At 38.1% G+C, this 23,757-nt stretch overlaps 1 protein-coding gene across 1 annotated transcript in view; it reads right to left on the bottom strand.

Moving 5' to 3' along the window:
- Positions 255 to 23,757, bottom strand: part of LOC110392623 — a 155,265-nt gene continuing 131,762 nt past the window's right edge. The window contains exons 4-5 of the mRNA XM_021384893.1: positions 18,161 to 18,274; positions 255 to 629 (exon numbers count right to left, since the gene is read on the bottom strand). Of these exons, the coding sequence (XP_021240568.1) occupies positions 357 to 629; positions 18,161 to 18,274 (387 nt within the window). The 3' untranslated portion in view covers positions 255 to 356. The remainder of the gene's footprint in view (positions 630 to 18,160; positions 18,275 to 23,757) is intronic.

The following is a 23,757-nucleotide window of genomic DNA, read 5'->3' as shown; positions in this document are numbered from 1 at the left end:
GTGCTCAAATGCATCGATAGATGAAACTGTTAAGAGCAAACATTTGCTCTCTCTCTGACATTACAGACATCACTGCAAATAGCAGACCTCTCCTCCCTCTCTTTTGCAGAATTCAGATTCTTTCTGGAATATTACTTTGTTCTCCAGATCTCCGGAAATTCCTTCCTGTTGGCTCAGAAAATGTAGTTTGAACACTGGTTCAAATTACAGTAAATAAAAATCGTGTCAGTAAATGCTAAAAATACCTCATTTTATTCAGATACAGAAATATCCCCCCTGCCAGGATTAAAATCCTTGCCTTGCTCTCACTTATTTCAGCTGAGTGGGTTCTGTCTATGTAGCACATCTCTCCTGATTTATCTCAGCTTGCAGACAAGAAGTGAGGCTGCTTCACATTGCTCTGGTGAATTTGGGCAGCACTGCCTGCTATTAGATGAGACAGCACACGGGTTATCTTCTGCACATCTGAAGCAGCGTGACTGTAAGCGATGGTACCGCCCAGCTGACTGAGTGTGAGTCCGGGCATATTTGAGGCAGCAGCTCTCCCACCGGGGGCAGCTCTGTGGGCTGCAATGCTCATGCAGTGTCATCCTCTGTCTTTTTAACTTTACAGCTCTCATCCTTTTTTCCTTGCAGAGAGAGAAGGATATTGTTGCCTTGTTAAAAATAATTCCCTAACAAAAGAAGGATCATTAGTACAACTCACTTCTCTGCCTGTAAAAACAGAGTGATCACATGCCTGGATCTACGCCTTTTCATCTGCACAGTATATTATCCTCTTTTTTTTTCCTAACAACAAAGGATCACAATTTCAGCAAATGAAAACCACATTTAAAAAATGCCTGGGTCGCTCCAAAAGTAATGCTTCCTATTTATTTCCATGGGAGCTACAACAGATACAAAGAGCATAGTAACACTGTTTGGTAGAGCAAATTCTCAGCTACAAAGCACTATTTTCCAATATAGTCACCACCATTAAATGTGCATTTTCACCAGCAAGAAACAAGAACCTGCATGCTCTGCTGGTAAAAGTCTGCAGCAGTAAACGTGACCCACTATCACTACTGTAACTGCAGAAATGCACCGCCCACTGCCTCACTGTGCTCACATCCACTGTTTGGTCTCCATAAACATTCAGCAAGAACCAATGAATGACAATGGGTGCCGTTTTTTCTGCGTAGAGGAATTCAGTGACACACCTTTGCTTCATCCGCACTTCCATGTCAAACACCATTTTGTCACACTGCCCCTCTGCTGCCAACTGGTGTACGGCAACAAAATGGAATGAGATAACGTCGGGAAGGTTCAATCTCTACTGCCATACCACCAGCATCTGCCTTTGATGTCATGGGGCAGCACCATAAAATAGGAGGCACTACTTTCGAAGCAACCCTCATATATAATGCAATAAGCAAGCACTTAGCTGCAACTGTATCCAATTTAATTACTATCTAATGCTCAGTAGAACATTTATATCCCTTTTGACCATTTAGTTTCCGAGAAGAGCCAATCTCAACTGCAGGTCTTTGCCTTTCTAGATTCAGGAAATCTCCTTCTGGTGAGCTGTCTGGAGTGTAGTCCTCTCAGAGACAGTGGGGAAGAATTGGGACACTGGCTGCTTAATAGAGAGCGTGTTCGATTTTGAGCATGGGTTCCTCCCAGAACTGCTTTGGAGGCTTTTCAGTGTCTCAGGACGCTTCATGATGATCAGGGTGCTCTCAAGACAAAAGGAAAGAGCTGCCCCTCTACACTACCAGATCACAAAGATTCCTTAATCTCTCAAAAAGACCTTTAGGAAAATGTCTAAATTTTCTTCCATATTCTCTGTGGCTTTCTTCAGATCTTCACTGAATACCTTTTGACTTCATTAAGAAACAAAAGACACTTGCTTCACAGCTATGAAATAGTCTGGTTTACAACACTTCCCTACTTGATGTAAAACTCATAACCTAGGCATAAAAGTGAAGGGAAAAGTGCAGGTAAACAGAATAAAGATCGTAAGATCTAAAGCAGTATCAATAAACTTCATAAATTGTCAGAAATTAAGATAGGATAGGCAAAAGGAAGAAAGTCTGTAGTGGAAATCAGAGCAACAGGGAGGATGCTTAAGGGGTGAAGAGGAAGCAAAGAAACAGAATTCAGCATTAGAGAGGGGAGGGACAGTGGTGGGATATGTAAGTGAAGTGTAGGATGATGGCAGCAACAAATTACCCCAAAGGGGAAGAAAAAAAGAAAGACGGAAAGAAAGACGGAAAGAAAGGAAAAGGGACTGAGATGTAGGTAGGTGAATATAGATGAGGATGAGAAGTCTGCACTATCCACAGCAAGAGACCAAAGGATTGAAGGAACAGAACTGATGCAGATGAGGATGTTTATTTTATCTGTTGTATATCAAACTAGACTAGCACACAGTAAAAAGAGAGGAGCTAGGAAAAAAAAAATGACAACAGAGAATCAGCTTGCAGTTATGTATTAGAAAAATAACTAACTACCAAGACTGGAAGAGAGTGGAAGAAGAAAGGTAGTCAAGTTGTGCGTATCAGTAAATCTCAACTTCTACCATAATGGGATTTTCCCTTCCTAAGGCTTTCAGGATGGGTCCAGCATGATTGCTGCAGCTCCCAACATCTGTTCAGGGCTCCCTCTTAGAAATTACTAGCACAGAACTGATAGAGAGGGGGCAAAGAAACATGCTTAGGAGCTCTGGCTTGGTACGCTTAGCTAAGAGGTAAATCAAGATTCTTGTTGCAGTTCTCATTTCCTGCTGTATTATTATAATTATACACATTCAAGTTTTGGAATTGGTAGAGATTCCATCCAGATTAGACTATAAATAGATACAATAATCTAGAGGAAATCTCTGGTTCTCCACCCTTTTTCAAAACATGAATATATATAATTGCAATAATTCACCAGTAAATTAACATAGTGGAAAGTTATAATCAAAGCTTTTAGAAGCAACACAATACTTCAACCTAATCAGTATTTTCTATTTGTTTTTATTTCAGGCTCTTTTAGTGATTTTAGTAAGCATCTAAGTGCTTGTTATCTTGATTTTCTTAGAAGAGGTTGCATTTTTTGCTGTGAAGACTAAAACGTCATAAATCTTAATACTTGCTCAGTATTTCAAATTATCAATAAACCTTTGAAGTTAAGAAAATAATGATGCACACTGAAAATTACCTATTGTCATCTTCTACTATTTTAGTCCTTGCAATTTAATTTTGTGATCAATCAGTTTTTTGAATTTTAGGTAAGATGATGACATAAGAAAGTGCACTGCATCTTATTCAAAAGCCTGTCATCCACAATCCCTCAATTTAATTCTGAAACCACTATTTTAGCCACTAGTGTTTACTATTGTCTGTTACCAGAAAAGCCAAATATCTTCCCACCACACAGATTAATCTCACTACAGTGCTCTGGGATCACTGCAAGTAAACCTCCAAGTTGGCCCTGATCATATAGCTAAGTTTACGAAGGATTTTCAGTGATAGCTGGCTGTCCCTTAAGGGCCTAAGAGTAGCTTTAATTCCTTTCACAAAGATTTGTATAGAAACATTTCATTTCCTCCTGATCAGATTTGATTTCTATAATTACATTCTTCTTTTTTTTTGCCATATCTGTCCAAGTGGAAATGCAAGTTCAAATTTCTACCTTCCAAAACCCATTCTGTTTGCCCACTGTCCCAAACAGTCAGCCACCAACAGTGAAGCTTCTGGTACTTTCTATACTACTCTTTTTTAAACAGTATAGCTATTTTTTTCATATCACATGAATGAAAGCCAGCTAAGAAGCTCATCAATTTGATGGCCCATAAATAAGATGTTCTTCTTGAACAGAATGAACACTTTCAAGCACAATATGCAAAAACATAACAAGCACCCAGTGTGTTGGAGCAAAGAGCAGTCTAACACCACCCACTCCCAATTCATTTTCTATTGTTTACAGATGCTATATAAATAACTAAATAGTTCAATTCTTCCACAAATACTTATAAAGCTGCTCTTATTGCCTTCCTTTTAACTGAAACACTCACACCTTAGGCTTAAAAGAACAAACATCCTGGCACACGATTGACAACATACTCAGAGTTACTCGATTTATACCTTTCTAGCCCACCCTTTCCTTGGAAGCTGTAACTTCTCCTCAAGAGTGAAGCATAAAGATCACAAATTCCTAGACATGTTTGAGCCATTGCACCTATTCTACAATGCAAGAATACATAATGTCTATAAGAAGAAACAAAAATGTGTTAAGAAGCACTACATTCAGAATATTGTTATAAGATACAGAAGATACTACAGACCTGAACGCCAACTTTATTGTTACAGCGCAATTTTCTAATGCACTCTTTTTTTCCAAGTAGGAAAACATGCTGGTATTTAATCACATTGTGAATGTAACCCTCCTGCTTCTTTTATATTTGCACATCTAAGGTTCCAGATTTCAAGACTCAGTAACTTCTTCAGTCTGTTGCTCAGTAAGTACTTTGTTTTTCAGTTAAGCAATTAAGGAGCCCTATGGAATTTTCCTTTGCTTGCCTACTGCATCATTCCCTCTATTTTTTTTCCCACAGTTTGTATTGGCTTTCTGTTATTTTGTCCTCTCAGATAGCTCATGTCACTAATGAGATATCATATTTTTCTTATTTGCATTCACAGATTCATTATAAATCAAGATTCTTCTCCCTGCAAGGGTTTTCCAGTGGATACATTTTGAAGTTAATCAGTGACTGCAATGAAGGGTCAGTTACTGCTTGGTTACTCTTCTCGAGTTGTTGAGCTGTGAAAAGGTTTTGCTTTGAAATGTCTTCAGATAAGGCAGTACTGCTTACCAGTACTCACACATTCCTTAATCATCATGTCAGTAGCAAAGGGCCTGGCAGCCAGTCCTCCAAGCCTCTATTCATATGTTTTGCTCTATCAGCAATTGGCTGTTCTTTCTTCTAAAGTAATAAATAAGAAAAAGATCACTTATTGCTGCCATAATTCATAGGCATCACTCACACTTTTCTGAAAGCATCCTGTAAGGGATGCTACTTAAAGATTGCCTGGTAGAGAATGTCAGCAAACCAAGATCAATAAACGAACACAGAGCATCATGCAGAGCTTACTGCTCTGTTTCTATCGTAGAATCATAGAATGGTTTGGGATCAAAGCGACCTTAGAGATCATTTTGTTCCAACCCCCCCTGCCATAGTCAAGGGACACCTCCCACTAGACCAGGTTTCTCAAAGCCCCATCCAGCCTGGCCTTGAACGTCTCCAGGGTGGGGGCATTCACAACCTCACTGGGCAACCTATTCCAGTGTCTCACCAACCACACAGTGAAGAATTTCTTCCTAATATCTAGTCTAAATCTACCCTCTTCCAGTTTAAAGCCATTTCCCCTCATCCTGTAGCTACCTGCCCTTATAAAAAGTCCCTCCTCAACTTCCCAGTAGGCTCCCTTCAGGTACTGGAAGGCCGCTATAAGGTGCCCCCAGAGCCTTCTCTTCTCCAGGCTGAACAACCCCAACTCTCTCACCCTGTCCTTGTAGGGAAGGTGCTCCTGCCCTTTGATTATCTTCATGGCCCTCCTCTGCAGCTGCTTCAGCAGCTCCATGTCCTTCTTGTGCTGGTGGCTCCAGAACTGGATGCAGTGCTCCAGGTGGGGTCTCACGAGAGCAGAGCAGAGGGGCAGAATCACCTCCCTCAACCTGCTGGTCATGCTCCTCTGGATGCAGCTCAGGATCAGGTATACTAGCTTCCGTTTGTATCTTACAGCCCGATTAGCTCAACCTTGAATCCAAGATAATCAAATCATAGAATCATAGAATTAGCTAGGTTGGAAAAGACCTACAAGATCACCTAGTCCAACCATCCACCTACCACCAATAACCCCACTAAACCATGTTTCTCAACGCTATATCTAAGCGTTTCTTGAACAATTCCAGGGTCAGTGACTCCACCACCTCCCTGGGCAGCCCGTTCCAGTGCCTGACCACTCTTTCAGAAAAGTAGTGTTTCCTAATGTCCAGCCTAAATCTCCCCTGGCGCAACTTGAAGCCATTCCCCTCGTCCTGTCACTAGTTACAAGAGAGAAGAGGCTGATCCCCAGCTCACTACAACCTCCCTTCAGGTAGTTATAGAGAGTGATAAGGTCTCCACTGAGCCTCCTCTTCTCCAGACTGAACTATCCCAGCTCCCTCAGCCCCTCCTCATAAGGCCTGTGCTCCAGACCCCTCACCAGCTTCGTCACCCTCCTCTGAACACGCTCCAGGGCCTCAATGTCTTTTTTGCAGTGAGGGGCCCAAAACTGGACACAGTACTCGAGGTGGGGCCACACTAGGGCTGAGTACACAGGGAGAATGACTTCCCTACTCCTACAGAAATACATCTGGACTCTACAGTTAGCATGGAAAAAAAGTCACCATGAATATAAACAGATAACTATTACTTAAAATGAGCATTACTTCACATGATAAAGAAAAATTTTTGGTTACTTCAGCCAGCATCTTTCAAGGGGCAAAAAATATTAACTTCTCAAAAAAAATTAAGACCATAAATGTCATTATCTTTCAGAGTTTCAATTTTGTTAAAGTTTAAAAAAGAAAAAGAACGCTGATTGCTTCAAAAGCTCAGAATATCATCTTGAAATTAAATCTCAGGTATATTAGATCCATTTCTAAGAAAAAATCATTTGATGTTTCAGAAAACTCAAAGAGATTATGAAAACCTTTATAGCCCTCCTGACATTTTCTATCTGATTTTCCTATTTTTCTGAATTTAGTGATACCTAGTATTTCATCACTAAATGAAGACATGGGAATTAATCATGTGTATTCAACAAGCTCATAGCAGATGTATTTATATCTATAAAAATTTAACGGTTTTGTTCATGTAATCTGTAACTTTGGACACTGTATGATATATTTCCTATAGCACAGCCAAAGACAAGCTCTGTGGGAGATTTCATCTTCAAGCTACATGTTTCCTAGCAACTCTTTTTAAATCGGAGTAGCTTTTTTTAAAATTTACATCAATCACTTGCAACTGTTGAGAATGCTTAAAAACATCTCTTTCATCCTGTGAATAAACAATTTCAATCACACTAGCAGCTGCAAACAGTAGAAAAAAGAAAACCAATTCAATGTTTACTAGAATTTGCTAGTACATTTTTGAATACTACGTCATTTGTGCCTTTTGGTTTAAGTTTACACATTTCAGAATAGCTATGGGTGAGATCCATGGTCATTTTTTACACATTTGAACTGCCACATACCATTCAAAGACCTTCTACATTTTAAAGACTGATTTTACAGATTCTTACTTATGAGGTAGACTTTATTGTATCCTGAATATTTCAGAAGATAAATGACTTTTAGTATATGTATAATTATCAGCACCAAAAGCATTGTTTCCACAGTCCCCAGATGGGCACAGTTTTTGAGAAAGCTTAGTTTATCATCTGCTAATTATCAGTTTATACTTTTCACATGTATATTCTCCATCAACAGTAACAAAGCCTCAGAGACACACAGAATACATAGAAATCTCTCTTAATACTTTGACAGTTGGAGAAATGCATTGACACGTACCATTAGAATGGCCTTTGGGTGATCCCTAGAGTCAAAACCACAGTATCAAAGAAACACCAGGAATGAGATCTTCCCATGTTAATCAGGAAGAACGCTGACGTCATGATTGCACTTGAATAAAATGTTTTTCTAAGTTTATTGAAAACTTAAAATCTTGCTCAAAAAAGAACATCAAACGTTGAGCCATAGCCTCATGGGTTTAAAGGCTCATCTCCATGAACACAAAAACAAAAAAGGAACAATGCAGGGCAAGGAAACCCAGTGATCCCACCAGCTGCCCAGCTCCTCCCAGAGCCACTGCAGGACAGCAGACAGCCATGCACCAGTCTGAAACCCAACGAGGGACTGCAGCAGAGGCTCTGCAGAAGACCTCACAGATCTCAGTCAGGGACCAAGGTGGAATGGCAAGAAAATAAAATTGGGAAAATAAAGGCATATGGGTTTAAAAGGGTCTGGCTATGTGTAAATAGTGGGCTGGTGAGCAGACTTGTTTGGCCACGCTCTGCCCTGATCAGAAATGTGTGTCCTGTCTTCTTATTAAATTTCATCTCTAACTGTTTTCCTGGGTGAGAGCTCTCTGTTGTGTGTGCGTGTGTGTGTACGGAGGTGAAAGTGCCAGTGTGGAGTGGGACCATGAGCCCAAGGGGCCAGGTGTCCATGGGAGCAGCAACTGGAGGGACTTGTGTGTGACAGGGGCCCAAGTGGCAGCCAGTGGAGAAGGGGCCATGGGACGCTGCAGAAGCTGGAGTACATCAAATGGGGGGTGAGTGCATATGTCAAAGAGTAATCATCAGCAGACATCAAGTCCAGAGAACTGCTTAAGCTCACATCTCAGCAATTAATACGCTGAAAATAAAGATAATGGAGAAAAGCACTTGATTTTATACATACAAGTCATCCTGCTTTGCTCTTTATTCTGAAATACCACTGAAAAAAAATTAAATTAAAAAAAAAAGACAACAAAAAACTAGGCAATTGAGAGCCAAATGCCTGATCTACTGAAGTATCTACAAATATTTAAGTGTCAGATGAACACATATAGCAAAATTACTGTGGGCACTCATATGTTTACAGGACTGAAGCTAGAAATGTGCATTTTAAAGATCTCCCAAGTTTCATATTGTTGTGACAAAAACTGCAGTTTGATATGTAGATAAATATAGATTAAGCAAGTCAGCCACAAGAAAGACATTTCTTTTTGGTTATCAAAGTCACATTAATAAGTACTTCCGATTCCAATAGACTAATTTCAAATAATTACATATACTTTAGATGATAATTATTCTGTTGAACGTAACATACGAGTGTATTCTTTCATAGAAGCTACTTTATAATGGCAATAAGCCAAGAAATCAAAATAACCTTCTCATTTAAAAGGAGCTGATTGCAAAGCAGAGATAACATCTTGCAGAAACTCCACTTTTTTCCATGCAACAAAATGGAATAACCACAGACTCCACTGAACAACTACCTACAGTTCCTGCACACCTATTGTTCTAGCCAGCAAAAGCCAGGTCACTAGTACAGATTCTGATATCTTAGGTGATATGTTAGTACATCTGAAAAACAAGAATATCCACACACTTCCTAAAAAAGAAATCAGTACTAAATGTTTTAATTTATGAACTTTTACACATACTCTTCTGTGCTTCCCTTTAACCTTCCACCCTGGCCTCTTCCCCAATATGTTCAAATTTTCTTAACTGCCTTCAATATTCAGCTGAACTATTTCAACTGGTGAGGTACTTTTCATTTTCAATTTATCTGAAAAAAATAAGGATGTACAGCTTAAATTGGAAGAACAGACAATATTTTGTATACAATAACCAATATCAGAAATTGAAATAATTTTACCTTCATGGGCATTTCTGTGATTTAATACTGATGGAGATACAATGACAACATAGTCCAGCACGCCTTATTAATTTTTTAATAAGGCAATGTGAAGGACGCTACTATTTATAACTACCAAAAACTGCTGCGTATCACATTCTGTGGTCTGTTAACGCATCTGTCAAATGAATCATTACAGCAACACATACATGGTCATTTGGTCTACTTCTAAAAATATTACAATGAATCATTTTTTTTAAATGTACAACATTTGTATTATAATTTGCCTTGTGTTCTAAAATGTTCTGAGAACTCAGGGGACTAATTTTTTCGATGAGAAAATTTTCTAATTCTTATTACAGTACCAACAATATGAAAACAATCTTCTAAGTGGGAAATACATTTAGCTCTTTGCCTGCAAAATATTTGATATGCATTGTCAAATTCACTGAGCATTCTGCACCACATTTTTATATATCACATTTGTCTTCTCTTTAACACAGGCAATTTTTGATAGAATCACAAATGAATCACAGAATGGCCTGGGTTGAAAAGGACCTCAAAGATCATCGAGTTTCAACCCTGCTGCCATGGGCAGGGTAGCCAGCCACTAGACCAGGCTGCCCAGAGCCACGTCCAGTCTGGCCTTGAACGCCTCCAGGGATGGGGCATCCACAACCTCCTTGGGCAACCTGTTCCAGTGCGTCACCACCCTCTCAGTGAAAAACTTCCTCCTAATATCTAACCTATATCTCCCCTGTCTCAGCTTAAAACCATTCTCCCTTGTCCTATCGCTATCCACCCTTGTGAACAATCGTTCTCCCTCCTTTTTATACGCTCCCTTCAAGTATTGGAAGGCCACAATGAGGTCTCCCCAGAGCCTTCTCTTCTCCAAACTAAACAAGCCCAGTTCCCTCAACCTTTCTTCATACGAGAGGTGCTCCAGCCCTCTGATCATCTTGGTGGCCCTCTTCTGAACTCGTTCCAAGAGCTCCACGTCTTTCTTGTGCTGGCTTCTGTGTTGGTTGTTCCTAAGAAAAGGAACTGAACACTCCTTTTCTAAGATACTAAAATTTGATGATAAGTCAGTATGGCTTGCTATCTTAATCAAGAGATGGCATCATACATTACTGTTTCAGATTCAGTGGTTTATTTTAATGCTGCAATCTGGCCTTTCTTTTATAGTAATCGCAGAAACGCACTGGCAATTTTAAAGAACTAAAAGTTATGAGCTGTCATGGGATCTAATGCGCATACATTTGCAGATCATCCTCTGGACTCTGAAGTAGAAGCAAGATATTGAGCAGTGACAGGAGCATACAGTCCCTTGTCAGTTAGTAAGGCACACGGGGACTGAAGAATTTAAGCACATTGCTACAAAGGAAAACTTCAGGACTAGGACATCAGGAAGAATTTCTGAGTGATCATTTTATATCTCAAAGTTATTTCTTTCCAAAATTAACTCCAGCTTTACTTTTAGAGTAGAAACAGAGTTAATATTGGATTCAAGGACATGAAAAATGTTGAAAGCTAAATGAGAGAGAACTTGAGTGGGAATAAATCTTATGTGATTTTCATGGAAAGATGAAGTTCAGAAGACAGGCAGCAACCTTCATTTCAGGAGCCACCAGAACTCCTAGCAGCAGAGCACACATGAAAGACAGCTTTAAGATTGACCTTGACAACAAAGCTTCCTACTTGTTTTGTTGTTTTTCTATTTCTATGCTACAGCACTTAAATGAATATTTGCTTGCTGTGAGCAGAGTACTCAATGGTTTGTAACCTGAACTCGATGGACAGTTCTTGTGGATGGAAAAGAAAAAATGACAACCCAAGCATGAGCAATGCATAGACAAACTCTTCATCTCTGCTACCATATTTGTCACTTGAGATTGCAGACAAAAAGATTATATAAAGCAACACTGCTTCTTCACGTAAATTATATGAAGAATGTACTTCATACTTGCCTACATGTCTTACAAAAAGAAAAGCAATCAGACTGAAGAGAAAAATTGAAGTAAGCAGATTTTCTTTCCTTTGTTTACCATTGATCTTCCTCTGTCTTGATGAGTGTTTTGTGCTATACAGTTTGAAGAAACCAGTTACAAAAGTACAAGATTACTGCTGACAAAATAACATATTGCTATTTCTATAACATACAATGAGTCAGATGCTCTCATTAAGTGTTTGCATTTTCTACCACCATTATTTTATGCTTCACGGCACATATAAACAGTATTTGTTCTAAAAGATCATTAGTATTTTTATTAAAAATGGTTATATTTAGTGATTTGTATTTATCCCACAAGATGTGTCTACAATGAAAATCAAATGAATTCAAATTAAATACAGAGAGAAATCATCAGATGATAGTCTCGGTGACCAATATCAACAGTTCTGAGGCTCCATTATGCTCTGAAATAAATGTAAAAACAAAACAATCTACTAAATTAACTAAGAGCAAAGCAATATATTTGCAAATCAAAGCTACATACACAAGCTAGTATCATCATTAGACTTGATTTATTGAATCATCTAAGTCTCCTCATTGCCATCACATCATCAAGTAATCAATTCTTCTAAATTCTGAGAAGGGTTATCTGGAAGTAATTTTCTGCTGTTATGAAACAATTTAATGAATTTCACTCAAAATAACTTTATCTTGAGGACGGCGCTATAGAGTTATCTACTGCTTAAATCACAAACTTGCTACTGATTTTGCAGATTTCAATTTATTACTCATTTTCTGTGTGGTATGTAACTCTCTGCTCTTCCGAAATCCCAACAGACATACAACAGATCTTAAAATAACACACAGGTAAGAGAAGTCTGACAGCTCTTGGTAGCATCTTACAGCAGGCACTGCAGAAGTTTCCTTCAACTGAAGAAGACACTTTAAAGAGTGTCTTTGTGAGATCATATTTTAGGGTCACTTTAACATAGGAAAATTCCTTCCTGATGTCTTCCCTTTCAGAACTTTATTGACATTCATTCTAACAGGCAGGGACACGACTATATTCTTGAATTAAAGATTAGAAATGTTGAGTATTTCTCCCCTAGTAAAACCAGTGGAAGAAAATAGAAATTACATTTCATAGGATGCTTTTGACACGTTCAGCTTGATAATACATGTTATTTGGAACTAAATGCAAAATCATTCCTGTTACATTTGCAGATGAAAAAAGACGAGTTAAAAAGAAATAACAAAAAGGAAAAAGTGCTCACAGTGTTCCACACTGCTTAGAAAATGACAGCATTCAGTGCAGTAAGGAATAAATTACTGAGGTCATAAAACAGACCAAGCACACTGTGGACAACAGCAACTCTGAAAAGCATTTAGGGGATAGAGTGGACAAGCAATTTAACTTGGGTTTTTAGGACAGTGCTGTGGCTAAAGGAATAGTGTGTATCTTAGGTATCAAATGACTAAGAATTGCAGTTATCATGAGAATTCGCTTCTTAGATGGAACTTAATTCATATTAAACATTGTAAATAACTATAAAACTTGATTATTTTTATTAAAACAGACTAAAAAAATGTGGAGAAGTGTAAAATATATACATACATATACAAGAGAAAAGGAGAAAATGCCTTATGGCAAACCTTTTCCTTGTTCTGTCTGTTTGGCATACCAAACTGATAATTGAGGAATATCCTGACTACAGAACATAAATTTGAACTGAAACTACTGGATACAAATCAGTCCTTTAATCTATTAGAGGAAGGCTCAGTAAAAAATAACAATAATAATTAAAAAAAGGTGGAAATTTAGGGACTGGATGTATGGTGAAATTTTTAACATGACATTCCCAGTTCTTGAGGTCTTCAAATAGATACTAAATTCTCTCTTGCAAAGCACATTTCAGCACAGTATAAAATACTGGACTAAGCACTGAGGCAGCTGGTATTTACTGATGTATCTCTGAGTTCTCACAATCTTCTAGGAACTGGAGCTATAGTAAGAAACCAGGTGATGATGTGCTGGCACAGTGCTTCCCTAGAGGGGCATCCTATGTTTTCAGACTGGCAGGCCCTGTTATCTGTTCCAGAAGCCAGAATCTCACCTTTTTCAAAAGGTTCATTGACTCAAGCACTTGTCTCTTTAGTCTGTAAAAGTCATATTTTGAGACCTTTAACTACTCCATTTTATAGCACCTTTTAGCGCTTTCACCATTTGACCACAGACTGAATTGCTTGGCTCCAGTGAGGTTCAAAGTAGATTATTTTTAGTAAGCAGCATTTTTGATCGCTCCTAAGAGCAAAAAAAACCTCCAACCTGCTTCATGTTTGAATACTTCAAACAACAGTGGAAACTGCAAACAAAGCTGTGACCAAGAGATAAAAAATACAGAAGGAACAGACTGTAAAAAATACTTTTTTATATAGCTGTACCAGCAACAAAAAGTCCTCTTATGAACTATCTCAAAAGAAGTTCAATTCACATAGTAATAAACTAACAGCATGACAAAGATCTTTATAACCTGCAGTCATTCAGCACTCCATCAGTAGCAAGATTAAAATAGATTTCAAGGTATATTGACTTGCTTCTCTCTCTTATAAAACATACCCTACAGTAAATTTTAAGTTTACACAATAAACCATATGTCAAACAGCTTATTGTCCTATTGTTCTGTAGTAAAAATAATTCAAGCATATAGATAAATGTTCTTTATTCCCACAGATGCCAATTCATTTACTATCAAAATATTTTTTCCTAAATTTCGTTTATCAAAATTCCCAAATTCCAGAGTTTAATTATAGAATGACAAACATGCTCTAATATTATGCTCTAATATCTATTTTGCTTTGTGTACATAAGATGCACAAGTAACTAAGCAGTCCTCCCCCTACATGCACACACAGTTGCACACACACACACTGCCTTGTCCTAAAAGTGAAAGACCTTGGCAACTGGCAGAGGCTTTGATCTCATATATGCCAGAAATGCAGCTCAGTTTCTGCTTTTCTGCTTCACCGCATTTGTTTCACTGTTGTGGGCTGTTTTTTTCCTTTTTCTTTCTTTTTCTTTTTTTATTCCCCAGAATGAACACTCAGTGAGAAAAGATGGTATCTTTACAGTCAGAGTGATGGAGCACTGGAACAGGCTGCCCAGAGAGATTGTGGAGTTTTCTACTCTGGAGATATTCAAGACCCATTCTGGATGCCTACCCGAGCAACCTGATATAGGGGACCTGCTTTAGCAGGGGGTTGTACAAGATCATCTCTTGAGGTTCTTTCCAACTCCCACAATTCTGTGATTCTGTGACGAGTGTCCTGGTAGTATGCTGGACAATGATACTGATTTTGTAACAAAATGCGTAAAATTCAGGGAGAACATGGTGAAAGCTTAAAGAGAATAAAAATAACCCTATATGGAGATTTTTGTGTAGCCAGTAGGTAGACTAGAATATATAGTGATATTTTTTGTAAACATTAGCTGAGTAGAGTCCCTTTGAGACAGCTGAGGGGACAGTTAAAATTGTAGAGTTAAAGGGATAAATTTTGCTCTCAGATGCATTTGCAACTCCCACTACGGTCTAAAGAAATTATGCACGTAACTGACAGGATAATTAGGCATAAACTAAGCATTAATTAATTCATTTGGCATTACCAACAGGTACTCATTTTTGATCATTCACACAAGGCCAGGGAGATCCCAGATTCTCAGAACTTGGCAAGTTACATTAGTTAACAGTTCTGACTACAAGTTACAAAGTCAGAAATTATCAGATGGACCAGACATACCTTAGGATGGGGATGAACAGAAAACCCCAGAAACTGTTACTTTCAGTATCTTTCCATTCTGTTGTAGCTATTCAGTGTTATGGAAGGAACTATTCATTTCCTTAAACATGTTTTTAAAAACCTCGTGGCATAAATTTTGTTCTGTGAAATGTAGTTAATGAACTGCGCACAATGATTTTCTGTTAGATCTTAGCCTTCCCTATTATTTAATTGGCAATTAGCTCAACATACCACATTGCATGCACTGCTGATGTTACCAGGTAACCAGGACAGAAAGTACTTTTTCTGAAAGGAGCAAAAGCAAGGGAAAAGGGTATATGACATTCCATCACTGGAAGGGGTGTCTGAAAATCCATCACTACCGGCACTTGGCAAGGACTAATGAAGGCTAACAGATCACGAAAACAGCCTCAATAGGGAACGTCCTGCCAAAGGTCATAGTGATGCTGCATGAAAGGAGCAGAATGAAAAATGCTTAAAAAAATGACCACAGCATTCTTCAGATTTCTTGGCTGTAGTCTACTTATAAACTTTACAGCTTTTCTTATTATTTCTACCTCCTTTAAATGAGGATTTAAATGTGACGCAATCATTCATATTTGCAGTGTTTCTAATGGCAGTATAACAAGCAGAGAATTAGAAAAGAAAGGACCAGTATGTTGGCTGTTTCTTCCTTTTCTGCATCAATAAGACCATTATGGCTTCAGACTATAACCCGAATTCTCAGCCAAGTCAGCCTCAGTGAATCTTGGATTTTGAAAGTGTCTGGAGAAGATGTCCGATTTACCACTCTGTTATTACAGAGTCTTCTGAATAAGGATACACAATTTTAAAATTGAAGCAATGCAGCACTTAATTAAGACTACATCCTATCTAGTACAATTTTAACATTTGTTTCCAAAATCAATTTAAAGAGAATTCTGTGGGACTGGAAATGCTATTTCATGAGTTAGAAGACAGCAGCTTATTTTAAGCACTGTACGGACTCCAGCTTTTTTTCCAGGTAAAGAATTAAAGGGAACAATCTGTCCTAATGTCTCAAAGTAGATAAGAGTAAAGGATGTATATAACTATTGTGCATCCCTGAGGTGATGCAGCTGCTGCTTTTGTGTTACTAATGGATCCTTCTGTTGCCAGAAAAGGAATTTCCAGTCTTTTTTCAACAGGTGGCAGGCAAAAATAAATTGCGAATACCTGAGTTGGCCTAACAGGGAGCTGATTGCCATTTCAGCGGAACGGCAACACTTGAGAAGACAAGAAAGAAGAAATATGACAGAAAATGTCAGAATGATGACAGGAAACGAACAAATTTGGACAAAAAGGAAAAATGGATTCAATGAAAATAAGAGAAGCCTCAAAATAAAATTAGGATAGCTTTCTCATAATTGTTCCATCTTCCTTTCTTTTCTTTTGCATTTGATGGAAGTATATACAAAGACTACGGCTCTGTGGATTTGGTCCATTGGTCTTTTCTGGTATCTTAACAAAACACACTTTGCCCCTGGCAAGTTATTCCAATTCATTATTTCAGTGAGCTGGGTTTTAATGGCATGCTGCTTCTTATTCAGCTGGAATTATTGGCATGAACATGGAAGGAAGCAAGGGAGGAAAAGGGAAAGAGATAAAGGGAAGGCTTAGTCATCTCTCCAGTTATAAAATCTTTCACAACTGCCTGGAAGAGGGAAGAGTACTGGGCTCAGGGAGCAGGGTGCAAAGAAAAAAAGGGGTAAACATGGGATTTGGCTTAATAATATGCTGCCTACTGTATCAAACTGGATTAGATACAGCTCATTTCCTGTTAAGGCTTCTCAAGCCTTTTTTCACACTGCCTTGTGCCAAATGAGAGAGCTGGCTCTTGCTGTTCCATAAACGTGGTTTTGGTAGAAGGATACAGCATTAGAGCAAAGCTGACAATAGCACAGTTCTGAAGGTGGACCTCAGCATATGGTATCCCCCACTCTGGAGATTGTTCATAATCTGCCCCCCAGTACCTCAGCTGGGTGAACACTGACAGGCAGATGACAAAGATGCACAGATGCAACTCTTCTATGTGCAACAGCTTAGAGCAAACAAACTTACTGATTGTATGAGTGGCAGTCTTAATGCAATACCAACGTTTTTTCCTTCAGAGTTCTCAGAAAATACAGTAGTCCATATGGTGTTTTTTGTTTTGCAATTTATAGCATAAGACACTTGAAGTGATCTGTATGTAAAAATGTAATTGAAGGAAATATAACTGAAAATCACCACTTTTCTGTCAACTGCTTATCTTCTTGCAGTACATATAAAATCTGAGCCCTTTGGGAACCGGAATGAGTGATGCCACTCGAGGCTAGCACTTGCAAGAGGCAGATAATAGACAACTCACAATATTGGTTGACTCCTCTGGATCCTCTACTTAATCCTGCATCACAATAAGTTTCCTACCTCTGCAGCTGATAGTAAATAAAAGGAGATTTGGGGATTCATAGCACAAATACCTTCTATCAGGAGAGAGTAGTTTATATTGCCCAGATCACCCAGAAGCAGATCCTCAGGCAATTTTAAATGTTCACAGCTCTCTACATGTCTGGTACACTGCTCTCTATCGTGCAGAATTCTACTGGCTTTTATAAACATATATCAATAAAAATAAAATACAATAAGTCCCTGTCTCAAAATGCTTTTGAAAAGATTCCCCCACGCCCCAGTTAATTTCAGGTAAAAAGAGAAGGTTACATCAGCATCCCTTAGCTCAATAAACAGAGACCTGGCATTAATTTTGTCACAAACTAGGGGAAATGAGAATATTTGAAATACTGAATATTCTTGGAGTGTTTCTGTCTGCTCTCTAGAACTATTTATGCAGAAAATTATTAGAGGTAAACAACAAGAATTTGTACCAAACAAGCTCATAAAAAATACAGCTCATGAAAGCAAGAACACCTCCAGAAAAAGAGAAAGAGAGAGAGGAAGAGTGAGAGATGGGGGGAATGAGATTGTTAATAGACTTCAGCTTACCAGGTACCACAAAAATGCTTCCCTTACGCACGCATGCTCTCCAGGAGGTCTCAGCACTTCTGCACCACTTGTCATGCCAGGTACTGCTACCACAAAGCCCTGCTCTCCTGGGTCCTGGGTATGAGGCAAACATTTGGAGTCTTTGTCAAGTTTCTTTCCTTTTTTGCCACCTGTTCTCACATCTGTTCTCAGCCTACAGCAAATACTGACCTGTTACACCAGCCTCTGGCTAGAAAATCTGAAAAAAATTGATTAATCTTTGTAAAAACACTGCCTTCTTTTTTGATTAGTTTCCCATAAAAATTAGTTTTTGAAATCATGCTGCTTTTATGTGAGCCTCTCTCCATCTTTTCAAGAGTTTCTTCCTCCTGAAAAACTTCCACCTTCCCGGGCCTACCTCAAACAAATTTGGTGGAAGTCTGCAGGATGCACACAAGTTAATTTCCTAGAAGCGTCACGAAAAAGTCTACCTAGGCACAGGTGATGGGTCTTGTTAGTACTACCAGAAAAGGAAAGGCATAAATTGCATACAAGCATGATACCAAAGAACCTTCACAAGAGCTCGCTCAAGGATGTTTCAGCCACCTGAAAGCCTGCTTATGGCTGGCACCTCACCACAGATCAGGTAACGTGGCAACACAGCATGTAGTAAGCCATATTTCACAAACTCTTCTCACAGAACTACTTGTTCACTTTACATCATAGGGTAATGAATTTGAAAATTAAATATTGTTTCACTATTCTCAAATCCATGCTAGGTTGATACCTGTGCACTACAGAAGAAATTCCAGGAAATTTATGCAGAAGTATAAAAGATTGCTTTGAATTTACCTCACAGAAGTATATATACATAGATACTAATTGCATATTTAAACTCTACTTTAATTTGCATTAATAGATGCTTTTAGCCAAGTCCAAATTAATTATGTAGAGTTCGAAGCACAACGTTGGTTTCATGGGTTCTCAGCAGAAAACTACATATATTTCTTCTGAGTATAGTTATCACTTAAACAGAGCTATATCTCTTATGCCATTTTATATTTTCAGAGAGATCCTCTATCTCAGAAAAGGAGTACTGAAGATTTAAACATGTTATTTTAAAGGCATTTTATATGTATTTTGAAGAAGAAATCAGTAATTATGCTGCATGTAGGTCCAAGAGGAATAAAGTCAAGTTAAACAATAACAAAGTATCATATATGTAATCAATAATATAAAATCGTAACTGAAGATCCTCTTAAAAGTATTACATTATCATCATATGGTTGCTGGTTACTTGGAAAGAAGCCAACCATCTGTTAGCTTTATATATGGAGCCTATACAGAAGATGAACCTCTAAAACTCACCTGATTTCAACTACAGCGTTAAGATGCAAGATTTTGTTTGATCAATGCATCTCAGTGTTAAAAAAATGTATAAATTTTAATTTTGAAGTACACAACAAACGGTATCCACTCTTAAATCTCAAAAAAAAAAAGTTTACATTCAGAAAATATTTACTTGGGAGTTAGGATTCACTCACTTTTTAAAACACAGGCATATGTCCCTACAAACAAGTATAGATGGGCAGATAAGAAAAGGATTTGTGTGTTTGTGTATGAAATATGAGTGGGCTATTGTGGCAGGCTGTGTGTGTAAATATGGATCATAAGGAGTTTATGTGCATGCCCATGCAGGGAAGTAGTCTGCACAAAGGGCAGTGCTGGAGAGGCTGCTTGATGGCCCCTCCTTGGCTCCTGGCACACCACTCCTGCAGGTCCAGATCTATTGCTCTATCTCCCTCTAAAGGTAAACAAAAGGCTGTGCTTGTACACGAGGGAAAGAAGGCTCAGAAGAGATAATTATTTTGGAGACCGAACAATTTGCATCCCATACAGTGAGGTAATTCAGAGCCATTTCGAATGAATGGCATCCAACAGTTCAGAACATTTGGGATGGCATTTTTTGAAGAAAACTGGCTAATTCTCATATTGAGGGAATGCTACCATTCTGTGCATGTCTTCAGGAAATGAAATGAAATGAAGAATTTAAAACCTTGCTGTGCTCTGTGTCCAGCAAGAGGTTTATTATTGTTCATTGCCAGCCAAACTTCAAATTCCATTTGCAAAGCCAGAGACAAACTCCAGGACAATCAGTGAGGCATTATCCCTGCTTTTGTAATTCGGTGGCAAGTTTCCTATGTCAAGAAAGCAGCTGGGGACTGCTCAGTTCTAAATGCCTCAATGCCAAGATTGTTTGTCCCAGTTTCTGTATGATAAAGCAAAATAAAGCAGACATGCACACTTTATTTCTTAGCTTTCTGCATTGGGATCATCATTAATAGCCTGTTTTAACCTACCAACCATTAATATGTGAAGATGACTTTCATCACTAAGTTTTTAAAAGTAAGTTTTGAATTCATCACTTAATGTTACCTACTGCTAGTCTGTAAGACATTCTGTAATACCTCTACTATTGAACTGCCTGCAAATGTATACGTATATAATAAAACAGAGCCAGGAATAATATGTTTTGTTTATTTACTACCCAATTTGCTTGTAAAATTCCATCATTACATTTGACAGTGGAAGTCTTAGAAATAATGTTTTTGCTCATAGAGCATGCCGAACTCTTCTTTTCTTACAAGTCTAAAAATCTCAAGAGAAAACAATGATGGTGAGAAGACTCTATCCTCTTTTAGGAGATTTTCTGCCAAGTATCTAAGTTTCATTATTCTATACACACAGATAGAAAGTGTTCCATTACCTTCCAAGTATTTATGTTTTCCGTACTTGCATGTATTAAAACAATGCTTGTTCTTAATAAGCAACTAATTTTAAAGCACTTCAAATATCTGTAGTACTTAGTTCAAGGAAAAACATGCATCCACACTGACATTCATTCAAGAACAAATGATTCATTCAATGGTCCTTGCTTCCGAAGATAACATTTTCAACATGACCTACGCTGATTGAAAATCTTCATACATTTTTTTTGCTGTGTTTTATTCCAAAATGTCATGTCATTTTAAAAATTCTGCGATAGTCGCTGTCAGGAAAACTGAAAATTCAGCATGCATGGTTCTGTTTCTTGCGGTTCTTTTCAGCAGCAGCAACATTATGACCCTTATTTGACACCACATCAGACCGGTTAAGTATGAAGATTTGGCCAACTGCTTTACTAGGAAGAATCTTTATTTAGTAGCAAAGAAATAAAAAGAAGAAATCTATTTCTGTATGCTGGTAGAAGGTCATTTTGTTCTCTCATGCACCTCTAACTTTCCCTGGTCACTCACCCTGTACTGAAGGATCTCCCACACACACTTTCTTTTGAATGTCTCAGAAGAGCGAGTAGTTATTTTGCAAAAGCATGATAAAGAGGTTCATCTTTAAAATTTAAAATACAGCATTATCATGAGATTAAATCAGAACTCTACTAATTTCATGAGGTGTACAAGGTCACATAATTCCCCAAAGATAAACTGCCTTAGGACATATATATCTTTCTTCAGTACAATGAAAGTTTGAAGGATTCACATGAACCCACACCATGTCTCACAATGCAAGTTGTAATTTTTCAGGGATAAGTTCGAATTCTGTTCAGTATCATTAACAGCATTACAAATGCCAAAACAGACTCAAAACAAGTAAAACAAAAAACACACTGGTGATGGAAGCCAGATTCTACAGTCTGTTTTGTTCTGGTCTCCAGCAATAAAAGAGATGAAATATTTCCTTAGCCCACCATCAGCACAAGCTCCAGGATGAAGTAACAAGACGTACCCTACTGTAGCTGCCAAGCCCTGACAGGCCTGTGCCTGCTTTAAATACTTCAAGAGGACCAGTTCTCACTGTTCTGCCAGGAACTGATTGTGGCAGTCGTGAGCCAACACAGGACTTCATCATGAAAGGGCATTTTCTAAAGGAAGAAAGCACAAGGCATCCAAGATGGGAGAAGAAATGCCTTCCATACTTATTGCAGTACAACCTACTTATTTCCATGAGGAACAGAGTTTTGATGTGTTTACCGCCCGCTTCTCCATGGTATGGTGATAGTCCTTTTTTTGTGGGATCTTAAGAGCAAGATAATCAGGCACTTCAGTAAAGTTCACCCTTATCCAATTTGCTCTGTTGTGTTGTTCAGTGATGGCAAAAGTCTGCCATGTCAAACTTCTACGGTTTGGTGGACATGCAGGCCCCCTCGGCAAAGCAAGTTACAAGGAGATGTGGTCAACAACATCAAATAATTGCAATGGTGTTTACTGGGATGGAACTCTTTCATTTCTATGGTATGGACTAAAGTACTCCTGTAAATTTTAATGAATGTCACTATGTAACTAAAAGAATCTGTAATCTTTTCATACTTCAGCTTTTTCCCCTCAATTATTTAGAACTGTCCACATTTGGACTTTTATTATCATTGGCGCAGCTAGACGTAATTGGCAGCTTACAGTGATCTTTATGCATAATCATTTAGACTGAATTTGGACACTGAGTCATTGCTAAACTGATCCGAACAGAGGTTTGTTCATTTACGCTGGAGGATGAACAGTTCCAGAAGTGGAGCACAGAGTCCATTCCTACTTTTATTTTCCCTATTAGTGTCACTGCTCAGCAGCATCCAATAACATATTCATGGACTCTTGTAAATAATTGTGGTGGGAACAGTAATTTCAGCAGTGTAACTGTTAGGCAATTACCTCTTTTGTGGAGAAGTATTTGCAAATGTTTGAGAGAGATGAGACAGAAGGTTAGCAAAAGGGATTTCAATAATTAGCTATTATAAAATGGAAATTTCCTTAAAGGTCAGCATGGAAAAAGATATATATCATAAAAACCATACGTACTGAATATTACTTAAATTTCACAGATTGCCTGTTACGTCCCCTTTCCTTTTTGCTGAAGATAAACTGTTTAAAGGTGAAGAGAGATGGACTGCAAATCTCACAGCTTCTCCCTATAGCTCTGGGAGAACATGCATTCCTCACTCATAGAGACAACTTGAATCTTTATAATTCCAAATAAAATGCAATGTTTCCTGAAGTTGGCTTAATCCAAAGAGAGGCTGAACTATTCCTACCGGACAGCAACTTTCAGAGATGCTCATAACCTGGCATTTCATTCCAATGGGTGCCAGTAGTAGTTACAGATGCTCAGCATCTGTAGTTCTTAAAACGTAGTCACTGTAAATGATCTGATTTTTTTCATTTTAATGTTTCTGTATGCAAATTTTCTTTTTACATTTTATATTTTAATTAAAGAAAAATCTATGAAATTTCCAGAAAGAATGAATAAACTCAATCTCTATTTGTGTATAAAAAAACAGCATCTTTCTTCCACTTCTCTCCAATTCAAACACAATAGTACTAATTCTGGAAACAGTCAAACAAAAACTATGAAAATTAAACCAGCTTGCCTTTGTGCTGCAGAAGAGCTGAGCTGCCTGCATATAAGGTTTAAAGGTGTAGTTATTTAACTGAAACTACAATGGAAGAATGAATTTAGGATTGAAAAGGAGAAAAACTTACAGAATTAGAATTCTTTCAGTGATTACAAAGATTTTTTTGCCCTTGGCATGAAACACGTCTCTCTTATGTCAGCTAGATATTAAAGTAATA

This window comes from Numida meleagris, chromosome 1 (assembly GCF_002078875.1).
Source record: "Numida meleagris isolate 19003 breed g44 Domestic line chromosome 1, NumMel1.0, whole genome shotgun sequence".
Classification (NCBI taxonomy): Eukaryota; Metazoa; Chordata; class Aves; order Galliformes; family Numididae; genus Numida; species Numida meleagris.
The sequence above is the reverse complement of the archived record's forward strand: the minus strand, read 5'-3'. Positions and strand labels throughout refer to the sequence as shown.